General features: G+C 40.0%; 1 protein-coding gene across 1 annotated transcript in view; it reads right to left on the minus strand.

Moving 5' to 3' along the window:
- Positions 1-4,009: 4,009 nt before the first annotated feature.
- Positions 4,010-19,334, minus strand: part of LOC131138128 (homeobox protein PKNOX2) — a 61,247-nt gene continuing 45,922 nt past the window's right edge. Inside the window, exons 5-12 of the mRNA XM_078787755.1 lie at positions 12,541-12,712; positions 11,181-11,366; positions 10,941-11,076; positions 9,103-9,200; positions 7,740-7,859; positions 7,568-7,644; positions 6,370-6,548; positions 4,010-4,708 (exon numbers count right to left, since the gene is read on the minus strand). Coding sequence (XP_078643881.1) covers positions 4,431-4,708; positions 6,370-6,548; positions 7,568-7,644; positions 7,740-7,859; positions 9,103-9,200; positions 10,941-11,076; positions 11,181-11,366; positions 12,541-12,712 — 1,246 coding nt within the window. The 3' untranslated portion in view covers positions 4,010-4,430. The remainder of the gene's footprint in view (positions 4,709-6,369; positions 6,549-7,567; positions 7,645-7,739; positions 7,860-9,102; positions 9,201-10,940; positions 11,077-11,180; positions 11,367-12,540; positions 12,713-19,334) is intronic.

The raw sequence follows: 19,334 nt of genomic DNA on the forward strand, positions 1-19,334 counted from the left end.
TTTGTGGTCTAAATTAAGCATTAAGCAGCTTAATGAACCAAAGAACAAATATAAGGCATTAAGATTATATGTAGTATTCTACACTGGCCACTAGGTGTCAGTAATGTTACATTGATGAGGCACCTAAGGATGAACGCCGTGCATGAGGTTTATTATTATTAGTTTTTTCATGCAGATTTAAGCTAATTGTACATGTTAATTTTATTAATAAAATAATTTAAATAATTTAAATAATATGCCATAATAATGAAATAATAATAAAATAATTTAAACAAAATAATAAATGTAAATTAAAATAATAATTATAACAATAATCACATAATCAGTTCACTGCAGGAAGTGCATGCTTCCTATATTGGGTAATATGAGTGTAAAATGTGACTATAGGGGTGTTACTTCCTGTCTAGTGGGCTCTAATAATGTTAAAAATCATATTTAGAAGGATGTAAAGAGGTTTTCTTTGCTCTGACTCCAAAAATATTCCCATCTATTAAAGTAGTTATGGGTTTAAATTAAACAATTGTTACAATTTTTGTTATGTTAAGATGTCGCTTTAAAAAATGAAGACTACCTCAAAACGGTGCCTGCAAAAGGTGTCATAATACAAAGTCAAATACACATTTTAATTATTAAAATTGGTCTATTGAAACACAGTAGATAATGACAATAAGTGTACAAATGAAATAAAAATATTCACTTGTGCTGGAAGATCGATCTTTGAAAAAAAAAAAAAGAGGCAATGGAGAAAAATAATGAGTAAGAAACTTCACAATCACCACTCGGAACATTAAATATAACGTGTGTTGTTTCGGAATCCCATCGGAGTACAAAACAGAGTGGAAATTCTTTCCCAGTTTGTTCAAAATGTTCAGTTTCTCTTCTTGCTTAAAATGATTTTTTTTTTCTCCTTTAAAAAGTCAGCGGTAAAACGATGATGGCTTCATCGGTCAGATATTCCCAAGTCCTTGACTGTCCTGTCGTTGAGACGAATTTGAGAAGTGGGGCCGACTGCATTCGCCACACGTCTAACATCACAAAAAAAACAAAACAAAAAAAAACAGTCAAGCATATCTCAAAGGACCAAATGCAGAAAGGAAGAGCTGTCACTGCCGTGGAGGTGAACCTTCAACCCACCCCAAAGCGACATTAGTTGTTTTCTTATGGAAGGATTTTTTTTCCACCTGAGATCCTTGGAGTCGTTTAGCAGATATGAACAAGAACTGTGCAGATTTAGTTTCCATCATTTATGCTAGGGTCATTAAAACCGAGAGACAAAATGTAAAAATTGAAATCTGTGGAAAAAAAAATTACAAAATTTGTGTGTTTTATGTATACAACAAATACTAATTTCACTAAATCAAATACAAATTTTGTTAATTTTTTGCCCCCAGATTTCTATTTTTACATTCTGTCTCGGTTTTAATAAACCTAGCATAAATGATGGAAACAAAATCTGCACAATTCTTGTTCATATCTGCTAAATGACTCCAAGGATCTCAACTCTCTTGACATCATTGTCCAGCTCCTTTCCTTGTAACTCTGGGTTGGTTTCTCTCAATTGGCCTTCTTCTAGCAGATATGAACAAGAATTGTGCAGATTTTGTTTCCATCATTTATGCTAGGTTTATTAAAACCGAGACAGAATGTAAAAATAGAAATCTGGGGGAAAAAACAAAATTTGTATTTGATTTTGTGAAATTAGTATTTGATGTGTCCATAAAACACACAAACAACTCCTGTTCCTTCACAAAAGTACTCGTAATCTCCTAAAAAAACAAGGCCAATTGAGAGAAAAATGAGGGACCAACCCAGAGTTACAAGCAAAGGAGCTGGACAATGATGTCAAGGGAGTTGAGATCCTTGGAGTCGTTTCGCAAATATGAACAAGAATTGTGCAGATTTAGTTTCCATCATTTATGCTAGGTTTATTAAAACCGAGAGACAGAATGTAAGAATTTAAATCTGTGAAAAAAAATTAACAACATTTGTATTTGATTTAGTGTAATTAGTATTTGATGTATCCATAAAACACACAAACGACTCCTGTTCCTTCACAAAAGTACTCGTAATCTAATAAAAAAAGAAGGCCAATTGAGAGAAAAGTGAGGGACCCACCCAGAGTTACAAGGAAAGGAGCTGGACAATGATGTCAAGGGAGTTGAGATCCTTGGAGTCGTTTGGCAAATATGAACAAGAATTGTGCAGATTCAGTTTCCATCATTTATGCTAGGTTTATTAAAACCGAGACAGAATGTAAAAATAGAAATCTGGGGGGAAAAAATGTACAAAATTTGTATTTGATTGAGTGAAATTAGTATTTGATGTGTCCATAAAACACACAAACGACTCCTGTCCCTTCACAAAAGTACTCCTAATCTCCTAATCTCCTAAAAAGAAGAAGGCCAATTGAGAGAAAAGTGAGGGACCAACCCAGAGTTACAAGGAAAGGAGCTGGACAATGATGTCAAGGGAGTTGAGATCCTTGGAGTCGTTTAGCAAATATGAACAAGAATTGTGCAGATTTAGTTTCCATCATTTATGCTAGGTTTATTAAATTTATGCTTTCCAAAGGAGCTGGAGAATGATGTCAAGGGAGTTGGGAGCATAGTCATGAAGAAAAGCATTAGCAGCACACTTTGTTGTGATGGAACGACTCAGACGAGGCTTCGGAGAATGTGACGTGACCACAAAATCGAGCTCTTTGGCACTAAATGGGATGTGGACAACCCTGGTGAGTCATATTTTGCTTATGGATTAACGACTTATTTCACACAATCAAATCCAAATTCACGTTTAAGCTATATTTGATGCTTTTTCGATTTGGTTTTTAATTTGGTTTTTACATTATGTCTCTCTCTCTGACCCTAAAAATGATCATCAGCATTGTGTTCTTTCTTCACAAAAATGGAGTGGTAACTTTTCGTACCTTAATATTGTTGTCAATTGCAACAATATGTACTTTCCCAAAAATCAAAACATAGTTGTCCATATTGTATCTGCGTGTGTTGTGTAAACCTTTAAAATGACACAATTTTATAAAGCAGGGGTTTCCAAAATGTTTCTCCTGAAATATCAAAGAACGGGTCGGGGGGTAATACACTTTTTTTTATATTTCCTAATACATTATAGATGTAAAATAGCCTGCATCTGGGCTTTGTGTTATTACCATAATAAAGCAAGTGTGTTACAATGTTATTATTATTAATTTAAGCTTAAAACCAGTACAGTCATCCCTCAGTCCCTTAATAAATTATGGCTGTTTCATGGTTGACCACGGCCTATTATTTATGAAAAAAATATATTGATTCAAGTCACTCGGTGTCAGTAATGATACATTGATGAGACATGGAGTTAAACTGTATTACATTATTTAAATAAAATAAAATAAAAATAATAAACTGTATTGCATTATATTAACACTGCATGGAGTCAGCCATGGTGTGTCCAACACAACACGATAGTAAAAACAAATTGTCCTCCCAATCCGTGTGGAAGTGGTACATCTTTGGCTTCTTACTTTGTCCTTCTTACCCCACTCCGAGTGTTATGCCTACATTGGAAAAGGGAAATAATAATCTCAAAGTTATACATTTATGAGAATAAAGTTGTAACGTTACAGGAAAAATGGGTCGTAAATTTTTCAAGAAAAAAGTCACAATATTACCTTTGTCAAAGGTCACACACTTTTGATAGCGGTCTCTAGCAATGCCTGTTTGAGAATAAAGTCATAAATCTATGAGAAAAACCTCATAATATTAGGATAATATTATTTTTTTCTTATAATATCCCGATAACTTTGTTACAGGAATTGCCTGAGACAGCTATCAAAAGGGTGGGCTTATGTTAAGGTAATATTAAGGTAATATTGTGACTTTTTTCGACCGCGATAAACGAGGGACGACTGTACAGTAGATTCATGTTGCGGTTTCTCTTCACTGTTACAGTCCACTTGCAACGGTGCCGAGTGGGTTGGCTAACTTTGCCGGATTACAACATAGAAGAGTGACGGTGTCATTTTCCACTTTGAATGAAAGGCTAATTCAACATAAGTTATATATGTCAGCATATTGCTCATTTGTGCTTTTATGTGAAGCATATGGCCCTGGAGCCGCACTTTGGACACCCCTGCTTTAAAGCATTGACTTCTTTACATGCCAACCTATACTGAAAAGTGGGGCTAAAAACCTGCATTACCTTCCATTATAGTAAAACCAAATGACAATTTTTATTTTTTGCGTTTGCTTTAATAACATCTGCTGTAATTTTTCGGATCATTGTGTTAGATGTAGTTCCATATTTTGTCTACACTGTATAAGATGTGATTCCTTCCAATGCATATGGAGTACAGCGGGCAGCGCCATTCATCTTGTGTTTGAGTGGGACGTTTGCCATATTAAGGAGTCAAGTGAGGTCAAAGTTCGTGCGCCGCTCTACTCCAGTTCCTCTCTGTGCTCCATGCTCAGCTCTCTCCTTCCCGCTCCACCGCTGGGCATCGGACTCCCCCTGTTGTTTTCGTTCTCTCCATCCTCCTCGTCTTCCTCCTCCTCCTCTTCTTCTTCCATTCCTTCCTCCTCCTCTTCTTCTTCTTCCTCGTCGTCCTCTTCTTCTGTCCCGTCCATGGAGTCGTCAGCTCCCAGCATGGCTTGCTGCATGGCGAGGGTGGCTGAGTCTGATGACAGTGACTGGAGGCTGTCCAGACTGAGAGGGTCTGGTCAGAGGCGGGAGCGTTAATATCAATTAATGACATGACTACACATCTTTTATCTGATTCCATTATCTCTCTCTCTCTCTCTCTCTGGTATATTCCTCCATAGACTTAAATCATATTGCTACGACAAAGCCAACACTGGCACCTAGTGGTTGCTTTTATATTTTCATGTAAAGGGTAAGAAACATTAATTCCCTGGCCACATTGTTGAATGAGGTGAAGTAATTAAGTGGCAAAATATTACTATTCACCATTCACCAACCCGTAAAAACATGTGAGGCAAGGAGTTGAATTAAACGCATTAATTACCGAAGTGACGTACAGTGTGGGCGGAACCGTGTTATATTTGTGCTGGGGTGCTTTTACTTTGAAGACCGGACTTTACCTGCTGACAGGAAGTGTTTGAGCCAATACCGCGAATGTTGCCAAGGAGACCGGAAGATTACACTTGTTGCAGTCAATTGTGAATAAAGAAAGGTTTCATACGCATTGAGTGGATTGCTACGATATTGTATGTGTCAAGGCTGCTCTGTCGAACATTGTTTTTGGTGCCTGTTTCCCCAATTAGTGCGCGTGTGAAGGGATTAACGAGAAGAACTAACTAAAATGTCTTTGTCGAAAGGCGGTTTATGAAAGTAAGTACATTGACTGCACAGCCTTGATACAGCCAATATGGCGGCGACGTGAAAGCATCTACGTGAAATATACCTTACAGTCGGCTTGAATCAACTTGCAAGAAATACGACATACTTTATGGCAGTTTTGTTCCGCGAGTAATTGGTGGAACCATAAAAATGTCTATTTTAACAATTCTAATGCTTGAAAAGGATGTAAAATATTACAATTCAGCACTTCTTCGCCGTACGTGTCACATTAGCAAACATGCTAATGAGACAGTTTCGATTATTTCCTTTGTGGCAAAAAAGTGTGTCGAACTTAGGTTGTTTCGGTTAAAGAATCCATTTAGTATTATGAACCATACGGTTAACATAACAAATGTGACATTAATGACATTAATTAATAGTAAAAAAAAAAAACATTACAAATGTCTGTGTTCGACTTGGCTTGTTGCATATCCACCATTATTTCATTTTTTATTGTTTAAAATACCATATTCACATCCATCGATCCATTTTCTACGCCTCTTGTCCTCACTAGGGTCACTGGTATACTGGAGCCTATCCCAGTTGTCTGTGGACCATTTTCACATATTTTATTTTGTCATCTGTTTTTTTGTGTTGTTTCATCTTAGCCTGGCTAGGAGCGTAAATTGCCATTTTAACCTCAATATACTTCAGGGTTTTAATTACCTAATAAATTACTTATGTGGACTAGCACAAAGTCTAGGTTAATTGGCAACTCCAAATTGTCCATAGGTATGAATGTGAGTGTGAATGGTTGTTTGTCTATATGTGCCCTGTGATTGGCTGCCGACCAGTCCAGGGTGTACCCCGCCTCTCGCTCGAGGACAGTTGGGATTTTCATTGTTGATAATATTCATTATTATTCATACAGTATGAAAATAGTTAATGTTTTGTTCCTACTAATGTTCCAGCCAACCAAATAAAAACACTTTATGTACATTTTTTAGGTGGTATGAAAAATTCAGACTGTAAGAAATTGATAAAAATGTGTGTTGTTTATTGAATGGTAATACATACTGTCTGAGTTGTTTCCCATTTGAGATCGATGTGTCTGCAGAACTCCGGCCACAATAGAGTCGGGCCAGAAACGCTGTGTAGGACGATGCTGTGACTTCATCTTCTTTGCTTTAGGAGCTGGGTCAGGGTTACTGGCATCTAACATGGGTTGGAGGATACGCCGTCGAGCGTTGATGAACCTGAAATTCAGGCAAAGGACAAGGCTGATGCTGGGACGTTTTGTGACCGAAATGTGGAGTCAGCATATTGGAAAGAAAGCACATTTGGAAGTAGGTGCTCATTGTAATTACTAGTTTATACTTTATACAACCAGGAGATGGCAGCACATGGCAAGTCATTGTTTTGCAGGCCTTTACCTTCTTAAAATATTGTACCAGGCTTGTCTGGTAGGATCACATCCTCTTCTCCTTCCAACAACCCCTCTACCATTCAATAATCTTGATCATTCAATCAACCAACCAATTTACATAATTCAACCCCTTCAGTATTGGCCATTTTAGATGTTTTGGACTGATCTTTCAAAGTACACAGAAAATGGTGTTCTATGTCTACTTAAACATGTAAGATTTGACTCCAGTCTACCTTTTTCCAGCAGTAGAGCATTGCTAAGTTTCAGGAAAATATCCTGACACACTTTGACACAAATATTTTTTGCTTTGTGACAATATATTAACTATACCAACATAACACAAAAATGTGTTGTTTTATATCAAAATACTGAAGTGTGGGTAAGAATTGAAGTGTGTGCATGCCTTAATATTTCCATGCAATGCGTAATCTTCTGCACGTTCTCACATCATCCTTTTTCTATCAATGATCTTTGCCAAGCTCTTATGAAATGCTATTTTTACAGCTTAAAATTGCTCTGAAGTGAAATGCATTAGTGGAGAGTTGCATCATCACATTTTTTTTTTGTCCTTCACACACAAACATGAAAAATGGGATCGGGCGTTGGGGTTCATGTAAACGTCTTTGGTATCGAATGACTTAATGATGGTTGTAACAGTTGAGTGGTTGGGACCCAAAGACCAGCCAATATTGGTGAGGATTTCCCCTCTCGTATTCCCACTATGGTGATGGCGTTCCTTTTCTTTGGTACACTGGACACATCCTTCCACCATGCATGCTGTAACTAGTTCAGTTTTTAAATGAATTCAAGGCAGCTGACCGGTCTGTCCGGACCACTGAAATATCTTACCAGTTATTCACTTGCAAAAGGGTTAAGCTTGTCTGTGCTGCAATCTGTCTTTTCTCATCCTCCGTTGGGTATGGATGCTAAAAGTAGAACAAAACATTTGGCATGAGTCACTGCATGTCACTTGGATTTGCAGCTCTAAACACAAAATAAAGCTGTCCTTTTTTTGCCTCACCATAAGATGCTGAAAAAGCCAAGAGCGCATGATGTTGGTGGCTTGTTTGGGAAGAACACCCCGCTTATTCCTTGACTTCTTGTCTTCGCTATCCAGTAGAGCTGACAAGTCAACATTTACCTATGAGAGTAACAACGGTAAAGTTAAAAAAAAAATAAAAATACACGTGGATTGCTGGGGTTTAGTTAATGTTACCACGGAAACAGACAACCAATTATTGATCGTGGGTCTGTGACAAGTGACAAGGGCAGAAACAACCTCAGAGTGTCACCATGGTAACTGAATTTGAGTAATGACACTTGAAATATAAAGAGAACCCCACTTTACTATGGAAAAAACAAAACAAAACAGAAGGTCATCGTCTTTCATAAAGTGTTTGAAGAGTTAAAATCCAGACATACTTTGGGTCAGAAACATATTAAACTCTAGGTTTGAGAGGCTTGCCAAAAAAAGACTAAATAAATAGCATTTCTGAGTGCTTGTACAAGGTCTACTTGGATGATATTAGTATCAAAGTAAATGGGAGACTTTGGTCAGTGACTTTTAGCAGAATGAAATGATGCAATGATGGAATGCTTTCTAATTCTGCATTTGAATTTATGTGTCTGTAAGTAATGTGCAACTATAATTATATGATACCCGTGTGGAGAAATGTCATATTTTAGACAGCATTCAGTACTGGCCATTTTTAACGATTTGGACTGATCTTTTCATGGCACACAGAATTACTGTGTGCTATGGCTATATAAACATGGAACCTACCAAAAGAAAGATTATGACTCCTGTCAGAAGAAAAAAGTTTGTTTCTACATTATTCCTTTGGTCATCAGCAGTAGAACGTAGGTAAGTTTCAGGAAAATATTAGTTACCGACTAAAAAAGGGAGAAAACCAGCCCCATTAGCCAAACTATGCCACAACATAAACAACACAAATTGCTTTAAAATTTCTCTACAATGTGTAACCTTCTGACCTTCTGCATGTTACACTCCTCCATGTTCTTCCACTTCCTCCTTTGCGATTCAAATCCACATGCCCAGCTTTTATGGCCGTTTTTATGGCTTAAAACTGCTCTAGAGTTGTTGTTAGGAGCGGCGCCATGACACTCCTAAAAATTAAAAGCTCGCTGTGATTCTAGACATGTTTTTTTCTCTTCATGACACATTTTTCGACTTATACAACGGAGCGACTTATAATCAGGAAAGTAACCATGACTACTATTACCCAAAAAGCTATACGTGAAACCCCCACACAGATGCATCTCCATGGTGGAGAGTATGCATTCTATTTTTTAACATTAACATTCTGTGTAACTGTGGCAACATTAATTCCGGACCAAAGAAACATCAGTGATGGTGTTTTTACCTGTGAGTTCTGGATCTGAATGGTTCCTGGTGGCAATGCCTGCGTTAACACTTGGCCTTGTGATGCCACCATGGCGACTGGCTGGTACAGCGTCCCACCTAACAAAAGAAATGACTGTGATGAAAATCAGCAGACAAACAATGACTGAAATCAGGGTTAATTAGCCCTGATGGAGACACTTTCCTTCACAGTCTGTTTGAGCTTTTTCCGCGTCTAGCCATTAAAGACTGCGACATTGATTTATTTGAGGTTAAAAGATATTTCCTGAGGGCGGGATTAACATTTCACTGTACAGGTTTGACATTCGAAGGGTCTGTCAGCTATGCACCCCGTGAAGGATAATTACCGCTGTCACCAAACCACATGTACAGAGAACCCTGACAGCTCCATTGTGTTTCATTCCCAATTTGCTCGTTTTCAACATCTGCGCATTTCACTGCTTGCGGTTGGGAATGTATTCTTTTTTTTTTATTATCGAGGATTCAGCTGAAATGTATTGCATGTGCGTACGGCAATTTTTTGGTTGACATTTCATCGGCAGCTTTGTCTGCAGACAACACATCGACAGAAAGTCGTAATTCATTCATTTTCTACCGCTTTTTCCTCACGAGGGTCGCGGGGCGTGCTGGAGCCTATCCCAGCTGGCTTCAGGCGAGAGGCGGGGTACACCCTGGACTGGTCGCCAGCCAATCACAGGGCCCATATAGACAAACAACCATTCACACTCACATTCATACCTATGGACAATTTGGAGTCGCCAAGCATGTTTTTGGAATGTGGGAGGAAACCGGAGTACCCGGAGAAAACCCACGCATGCATGGGGAGAACATGCAAACTCCACACAGAGATGACCGAGGGTGGAATTGAACCCCGGTCTCCTAGCTGTGAGGTCTGCGCGCTAACCACTAGACCGCCGTGTCGTAATTATTAAAAAGTCAAAATTAATAGATACAAGCTAACTTTGTATCTGTGAAGAATGCATAGTGGTTATTTTAGATTTGGGACACTTTAGACAGATTCCGTCCAGAGAGTCCTTTAATCATCTTTATTATGTGTGTGTGGGGGTAGTTTCTTTGTTCATAAAATACAGACATGATCTAACTTTAAAGCCACACTGTGCACTGATGAAACGTTCAGGCGCACTGCGTATTTGTGAGTGTAAGAGGAATCTGCCCTGTTTTTATTTAGGACGGCCAGAACCGCAAGTGGAAAAGGTGATTGCAATGTGAAGGTTCCTTAGTTAACACGGGTTGCAGGAGGAATGGCTTAAGGGTGACACATTACACTAAGTGAGCCTGGCCAGTCAGAGTAATGATGATTGTACCTACTGCTGAAGTTTACAATAAAGTTCACGCGGAGTTAATTGGTTCCCGACCTGAGCACCATAAGTAGGATTCAATATTAATAAATTGAATATTTTTGCAGTTAAAGTTAAATACTATGGATGTCATGTCTGTCTTCATTAAAGATTTTAAAGATATTAAAATGATTGGATTTATTTTCATTTCATTCCCGGAGTTAGCTTTTCATTGGACAGCGACAATATGAATAATTAACAGAAAAATCAATGTGCAGTCACTAACTTGTAAATTTAACGGGCACTAGTGAAATTATAGGGGTGTCAATTGCATAAACAGATAATAAAGCATCACAATTAACACCGTAAAAACACATCAATGCGAGTTTTAAGATGATGTGATATAAAAAAACTAATTTACTGAGTTTTATTACATTGACTTTTATCACATTGACTGCAGTGCCAGAAGATTTTTATGGACATGTGACTGTGTATCATTACCACACGCATTCGTTTGAATGAGCTTGTGCAAAATCCTCACCCGATACCACTTGAGAGTTTATGGTCGTCATGGAAACATTGCCCTGTTGCAGACCTGCACTGGGTGCCACAATCCCTGAAGAGTTGACGGAGTTGGACACGGACGTCATGGACGGAGAGGAGGTCTGAATTAGTTCCTTTGGGGGGGATCACAGACAAAGACACGGCAGATCTTCATAGGCTGTGTCTAACAGGTAAGAGACAGAGATGCAACTGGGACAGGACTCGACACGCAACCGACCTGCTGCATGCTGAGATTGGTGTGTGTCGGAGAGTACGGCCCCGCCAAGTCGTTCCGGAGAAGGTTGTCACTGTGCATCTTGGTTTTCAGGCACGTGATGTAGCGGTTGCAGAAATCCTTACAGAGTTCGTTGACTTTCTCCAGCTCGAGCAGGTGGATCCGCAACACTTGAATGGCTTTGACCATCTGAGGGTTCGAGAGGCAAAATTTCAGGTAAGTAAATCTTGTGAGCTGTTGATGATGTTATTGATCTGGACAACTCCGATGGCTGGCGGTTGGGTCCGGGAATCGAACCGGCAGTGTGTACCATTACACCAACAGGGCCTATTTTTATATCTTACAGGAACTCATTCAATCCCAGACATTTTTAAAAACTATCGTCCATTTTTATGATTTTGACAGATTTTTCAAGGCACACAGAATATTGTGTTGTAGGGCAAGTTATATACCAAAACAAAGGTGTGAATCTCATCTGAAAAAAAATTTTGTTTCTACCCGCTTCCGTTCTTTAGTAATATTAGCAATAAAACATACATAAGTTTCAGCAAAATATGTGAGAAAAAGGGAGACGTGTTTGCACGTGTGTGAATCCATACACCCCGCCTCTCGCCCGAAGACAGCTGGGATAGGCTCAAGCACCCCCGCGACCCTTGTGAGGAAAAGCCGTAGAAAATGAATGAATGAATGAATGAATGCATACAAATCCCCCTCAATGCGTAATCTCTTCAACACTACAATTGCCTTTTCACTTCCTGGTTATTGTGCTGCCTTGTATTTGTATGGGAAAGTTGCAGGCCGAGTTCTTATAAAAAAGGTTTTCCATCTTAAAACTGAAAAAAAAACATGTATAAATACATCTTGCTCTGCTCCCGTTGCACTTTTTTGCCTTGCTATATTTGAGTTCTAGTTTTTCAAGGTCAACAGAACAGCCAGAAAAGTGCTAGGGCCAAGGAGGAAAGAGATAAATCAGCTAATTAAACTCAGTGATCTTAATAACGACAGACGAGTAACTCTCACTTCCATCACAACCATTCTGCCCCAATGTGACAATCCCACCCTGCAGAACAAAGAGTGCCCCCCCCCCCCCCCCGAGGGGGATGCCTGTACTCAGAAAACAAACAGATGCTGGGTTAATTGTCTGTTTAGTCCTTGTATTGTGTCTGTTTATGTTAAAAGTGGAGTTTCGTCTAATACTCTATTTTCTATACCGCTTATCCCAGCTGTCTTCGCACGAGAGGCGGGGTTCACCGTGAACTGGTCGCCAGCCAATCACAAGGCACATATAGACAAACAACCATTCACACTAACATTCATACCTATGGACAATTTGGAGACATATTTGTTACATTTATTTACCCACCAAGTTGTCTAATTCTGGATCTTCACTGAAGAAGGGTTTATGATCCCGCTCCTGCTGATGTACAAAGTTTTCAATGTCGACATCAAAGCTGGCGGACGTGATGCACTCAGATCCTTGTGTCGCCTGCTCACATTTCTCAAACAGCAATGCCAGCAGGGGGAACAATGGGTGTCTGGACAGAGAGAAAGAGAGGTACAGCATTTTATACATCACAATGTATGTCCAGTTTTTAGTCAGTCAGAGGTTGTTGCCCTGTTGACAGTCAATACGTTAAATCGAAATGTTGGCTCGTAGAACGTGTGGGACCAACATTTCATTTTCTGATGTTTACAGATGCCACTAAAAAAAATCATCCTGCTGAGATAACACAGTGGATCCTGGCATTTGAATGAGAGCAGGCTTTGAATTGAATGTAATATAAGAGAAACATTGTATTTTAGCATCCGCCCCGGTTAGGGTATTGTTTTGGTTAATGTCAAAAATTTAGGCCACAATTTTGCCTTGATTTACATACACGTTTTTATAGTTTTTTATAGTTTTAATTCTAACGTTTACTTTCACTGAAGACTAATGGTCCCAAAGACGCGATGTGACACCACACTGACAACATCTTCCTGTTTTGAGTTATTTCTTGATTCTTAACAGTTCTTTTTTTATAGACTGTGCCTGACAGTTTCGACTGCCCATTGGTCTCGTCTGTAAAAAAGAACGAATGACGAATGTATGAATGCCAGACCAAATGAACCTCACTGGACAGTTATTTCTTGAATTCAGTCGTGTTTCTCACCTTTTTTTTTTTTTTTACCAGAATGCTGGCACTTGCATCTTTTGCATCTTACTATTTGTTGTCATATCCACTGTGATTGTGCTTTTTGTAAGGGAATATTTGTCCAATATTTAGATTTTTTTCCCCTGTGTTGATTAATGCATACTATATATGAGGAAATGGTCCCTAGATATTTTTGCAAAAACAACAAACAAAGATATCCCTTATTAATGACAATCCGTGTATGCAGTGCAGTGCTGCAGAGGGCCCCACTAGCATGGCTAGGCCCCTGCTCAGACTAACCTGTGATTCTCATTTGCATCCTCTAATAGTCCTCTATATTATACTCTAATCTGCCTGATCCCAATTTAATGTCGCTCCTTCAGCCAGACGTGGCTGGCATACTAAGCAGGAGGGTCGCATGCAGAGTAAAGAGTCTCTGCCTTGTCTGTTTAATGTCTACTGGTAGAGGGGTGGCTAGGATGGACTATTTTATGAACACCAAAATTAAGGACAATGTCAATTTCTGGTGCTATTTAAAAAAAAAAAAAAAAAAAGATAACAAATATATCGATTCAAGTTAGTCTATTCAATGGAAGCAAATGAGATTCTTAAGATTATGATCAACTGCGGTGCTACCGCAACATGCATTCATATCATATTGTTCAAATGTGTTATTATTGTGTTGTCATAGTCACGATTCAGCACGCCGCCTACCACAGCAAGCGACCTCACACAGACAGAAGCATGGTTGTAGCGTAAGCCTGGGACACCGATTCCATCCGTTCTATCAATCATCGACATTATCATCCATCGGCGTACCAGTACTTTTGATACTTTATGTGTTGTGTGAGGCTGGATTAGCTTAGCTTTCAAACTAATATACTGTACATGCACAACTCTTCAACCCGCAAGGCATGCTGGGTAACCTCACAGTAGCTACTCTTGTCCCTTTTTCTACTTTAGCATGACATCTCCATTATTATTTGAGTATAAGTCAATGATGGACATTTCATTGATTAATTGCTATATATATGAAGGTGTTTCATTGACTTTACCACATTCATTCCTGTCAATGCATAAATCAAATTGGAATGAAAAGGAACATTGTATTGTAAACGTGTGCACTTTTGAACCTTCTACCTTCAAGACAAAAACAAAACCTCAACAACTGAAATGACCTTTGCACAGAAGTAAGGATTAAGGTAGATGGGGTATGAAAAGGCATGCATTTTCATTAGCGGGAATAGAACGGCACTGTGCGCATCGCTGCCTGGTCGTCATCATGTAATGTGTGTTTTCCAGTCGCCTACAATATCTTTTCCAACCATCCAGAGCCGTACCCCCCCCCCGCACCCCCCCTACCATCATGTCAGCAGCCACAAGCAGCGGGTTCTATCTGCAGTGCGACAGAGTGGAGATTGCTGGCAAGGGGATCATTACAAGGGCCATAAAACAGCGATTTACAGGACAGCCAGCGAGTGGAGTCAGCACGGTGTACCAGCCTCTGGCCTCGCACCGTACTGGGTCACCAACGAAAAGCCCAAAACAAAGGCCAGCGGGGTTTGTGTAATGACTTACACATGAAGGTGATGAACGTGGCATCTGGTTGACGCGAGCGAAATAGCACAAGATGCTATTTGTCTTTGGGTTTATCAGCATTTCCCATCACGGTACATGTGGTTATCAGGTTATGGAAGGTTATGTGATGGAAGTGGACTTTTAGTGTATGGTCGTCACTCGTTCATCGCGGTTTATTGGTTCCAGAATAGACACCTCTAGAGTCACCTTTACACGCCACGAAAGCTTATCTTGTTCTTGTCCCAATATAGGCAACTTTTGGACTTATATGCATATACGTATATGCGGTACTTAATCTTCATACATGGTGGATTTATTCTTTTATTGATTTTTCTTTAGTGCCTGGCTTTGTTTCTTATTTCATGTAGTTTCTCCTCTCATTTTCACGTCCATGGTACTGTCGGTGAGTTTTAGTAGTCGAGGAATGACGGGCCGACTTCTGCTGTTGTAAGCTGTTGCTCAGCGTTAGCTGTCAAACGGTGCTTAGTTTGATTTCCGCAATTATTCCCGACATTTGCTCCTATCAGACAGTTCACTTCTTTTCCATATTTGTCTTTCGTTTTTTTAAATCACGTGGATGTAGTATATACTATAGCAGTTACCATAGCAACACAAATGCAGCTGTGCGCACCCCCACCTCCTTACTGGGGTCCGGTTGGTTTTAAAAGGTTTTATGAGCCACGGCAAGCGGCTTAACATTCAACGCAGGAACCAACTGAGAAGGGCTATTTATGTACTATCCTGTTTTATCACCAAAACGGTTGTATTCTGCCAACAAATGAAAACTACTAAACTGGAAAAAAACATGGAACTGCGCAGGAAAACAAGCTCGAATCAAAGCAACCCAGTCATAAAGGCCACCAAGTGAGTGCAGAAATCTGTGGGGTGGGATTTCAAGGTGCGTGTTTGTGGGGGGACTGGAGAGAGAGGGAGAGAGAGAGGGAGCTGGAGCGGTTCCCCACTGTTTTTTTCCAGCCTAATCAGGCCTGCTGTACCCCCACGTATTAGAACCTGGCTTGTGGTTGTGTGTTCCTGCTGCGTCTGCTCCCGACAGGGCCCCTGTTTCTCTAGGCTACACACACACACACACACACACACTCAGAAGGAACATTGGGCTCTGTCTGAATAAACCTTTGTAAGATTTCTGTTAAAAGAACCAGTGATGGTACACATTCCATGCCTTGTTTAGTGTGTTTCTGTTACTACCTGCTCCCACTTAATTCAAATTGCCTGCCTAGAGTCATCCATCCATCCATATATTTTCTATGCCGCTTATCCTACAGTCCATACAGTCGGGGTTATGCTGGGATGATAATAAGTGAATTCATTCTCGATAATTATGACAACTTCATTGGCAGGAGGATTCACTCTGTGCATTGGTTTCAGCACCTAAGTCTAAAACTTACCACTTCCACACAGAATGAGAGGAGAACCTTTTTTTCACTCCATTTAAGCCATGGCTCTCTCCATGCTGTGTGAAACGTAATGTAATCTAACGTCATGGCTCATAACATTACTGATGCCTAGTGTCCAGGATACTACATATAACTTTTATACTTACATATTTTTTTTTTACTAATAATAGGCCGTCATCAACCACAAAACAGTGATTAGTATGTATAATAATTTTTTTGGAAAACCATGACATAGCGAGGGAGCGATACTGGAGTTAACGGTAGAAGGTTTTCAAGCTCTGGCTTCAACTTGCCACTTTGGCCAATGGCTGGGCTGTGCTACAACCTTACCTTTCGGGAACACTTTTTTCACACACTCCTCGGGCTTGTATATATATATATACACTCACACACACACACACACAAACACACACAACGTCTGCTTTCTGCATATAGCAACAGTGGGAAAAATATACAGATATAATGTCATTCCTTCCAGAGGGCACAACATGACAGCTGGGAAGTGTAAATGATTCTCTTTTATGTCTGCTGCCGGCAACTGCAGGAAAATATAACACAGATTGCTAAATTGTCCAAGTTAAAACAACTACAACAACAACAAACTGGACTTTTTTTTTTCATCTGGCAAGAAGTCAAACAGTGAGAAAACTCATAAAAATACTTTGATACACCGCCACACGGTGACCCGCTGTCAATTTATGGCGCGTCAGAGATGCCAACCTGTGGCTTACACTCCCTTTGTAAATGGAAAAAAGGGCTTTCACTTATATATTTTATTCATAGAGCTTTGACACTGTTACCTCATTTACCTCTAGTAATGCCGCAACTGGGGGTTCAGCACCTCGCCAAGGATATTCAACATGGTCCCAATGAGCGCTATACCGCCTGAGCCATGTCGCATATTAAAACACCGCTGGTCACATACAACATATACAAATTGTTTGATTCAAACACGTCATTGGCCTGTGTCTGGAAAAAAATCAAGCATGTATTTCAATGCATCTCAAGGACATTTCAATTTAGGTATAAATATTAAGAATACTTCTTTCAACTAAGTCCACGTCTGCAATCTGTAAGCCAAGACAAGCGTCCCCAGTGCAGCGTTACATCTGCTACAGCAGGAACAAAAGGCTCGCCGCCTTTTTAATAGGATGCAGACGCTCCAGAAGGATCTTTATAGTAAATGCCACAACTCATTAGGCTAATTGCCCTATCACACATTTACTCGGTAGCTGATAATAAAGTACGAAGAGAGGCTGAGAAGAATCTGCAAATCTCCTCATAAAGTTGGCATTCCAACAATTAATGGGAAAACCAAACAAAACAATTAAAAGGGAAACGGCGGTGATGTTCATTCTCAACGTCGTGATCTTAACAAAACCCCCATATGAGCACTAGAGAGTAATAGCAGTTGTATAAAATTTGAGTGCTGGAGAGGCCTTTTTGCATAATTAATGTCTCTGCAGGACAAAAAGACGTAACCGATAAAGTCAAGGAACAATGTTTAGTCTGTTTAGTCGTACCTTAAAGCATGGGTGTCCAAAGTGTGGCCTGGGGGCCATTGCCGGCTCGCGACTTATTATTGGTCCGCGGTACTTTGTATAAATAAAATGAAACACCAGACAGGGCAAAAAAAAAAAACACTGACATGTTGCAGGCATTTTTCAAAAAACAGCCCTCGCAGTATCGGACATTTTTTATGATTTTTTCAAGGCACATTGTATCTTGGGTTGTAGAGCTATATAAACATGGAATTTACCAATAGAAAGATTAGACTCACATTTTCCAGCAAAAAAAAAAGTTAATTTCTACCTTTTTCCGTTCTTTGGTAATCAGTAGTAGAACATAGGTAAGTTTCAGGAAAATATCAGTTCCCGACTAAAGAAAGATATAAAACTAGCTTTTTGTGAAATTATACATTTCAAGCATTTTCACCAATTTTTTGCTTGCGTGGCAGCTCAAATATATACAACATTAATTAATTCATTCATTCATTTTCTACCGCTTATCCTCACGAGGGTCGCGGGGGTGCTGGAGCCTATCCCAGCTGTCTTTGGGCGAGAGGCGGGTTACACCCTGGACTGGTCGCCAGCCAATCACAGGGCACATATAGACAAACAACCATTCACACTCACATTCATACCTATGGACTATTTGGAGTCGCCAATTAACCTACGAAATCCCACGCATGCACGGGGAGAACATGCAAACTCCACACAGAGATGGCCGAGGGTTGAATCGAACTCGGGTCTCCTAGCTGTGTGGCCTGCATGTGATCCACTCCACCACCGTGCAGCCCTACCACAACATAAACAACAGAAAAAAAGGGCCACTTTAAATGTCCTGATGTATGCATGAAAGACTGGATATGTTATGTTCTGCTTGAGCTGCTCTGCTGCCACCTGTCTGTCGCGTGTTGCAGTGCAACTGTTGGTCCTGCCAGGGGCGGGGCCAACAGTGCACACCTGAGAACGATTAATCCTCAGGCCTTCATAAGCCACGCTGTGAGACTCACTCGCTCGCAGTCCAAGTAGTACCTTGTGTTGTGCCTTCTCGTGTGTTGTTACTTTCAAGTACTTGTGCTTAGATTCTCCAGCTGCATTTTCTGTTACTTGTATTGTTTTTGTGTTTTCTCCCTTGCTAGTATTGCTTTAAACTTTATCTATATCTGGTTGTTTGTACTCTTTGCAATGTGGTCCAACTATTGACCTACACCAGTCATAACAGGATACGCAGATCCCAGCTGTTTCAGGCGCTCAAATCAAGCTGCTAATGAAAAACAATGGGGCTATTAAATTATCGTAGAAAGACATGAGCGGCAGTCATACTCCAAGGTCTCCTCCCATGTATGTTATGAGGCTGCCAAAATCCCCTTTCTCCCCCCCACTTCCATGTGCATGTGGGTGAAGTAAAGAAGATAAGTCCAGTCTCCCAACATAACCAAAAAAGTGCTCCAAACATGGCCGCTCACATCAAAGCATGCTTTGTATCTCAGGGGAGTTGCTAAGGACTTTACAGCGGTTGGCCTCAGG

Source organism: Doryrhamphus excisus, linkage group LG21 (assembly GCF_037039965.1).
Source record: "Doryrhamphus excisus strain RoL-2023G ecotype Guam linkage group LG21, RoL_Dexc_Guam_v1.1, whole genome shotgun sequence".
NCBI classification, from domain to species: Eukaryota; Metazoa; Chordata; class Actinopteri; order Syngnathiformes; family Syngnathidae; genus Doryrhamphus; species Doryrhamphus excisus.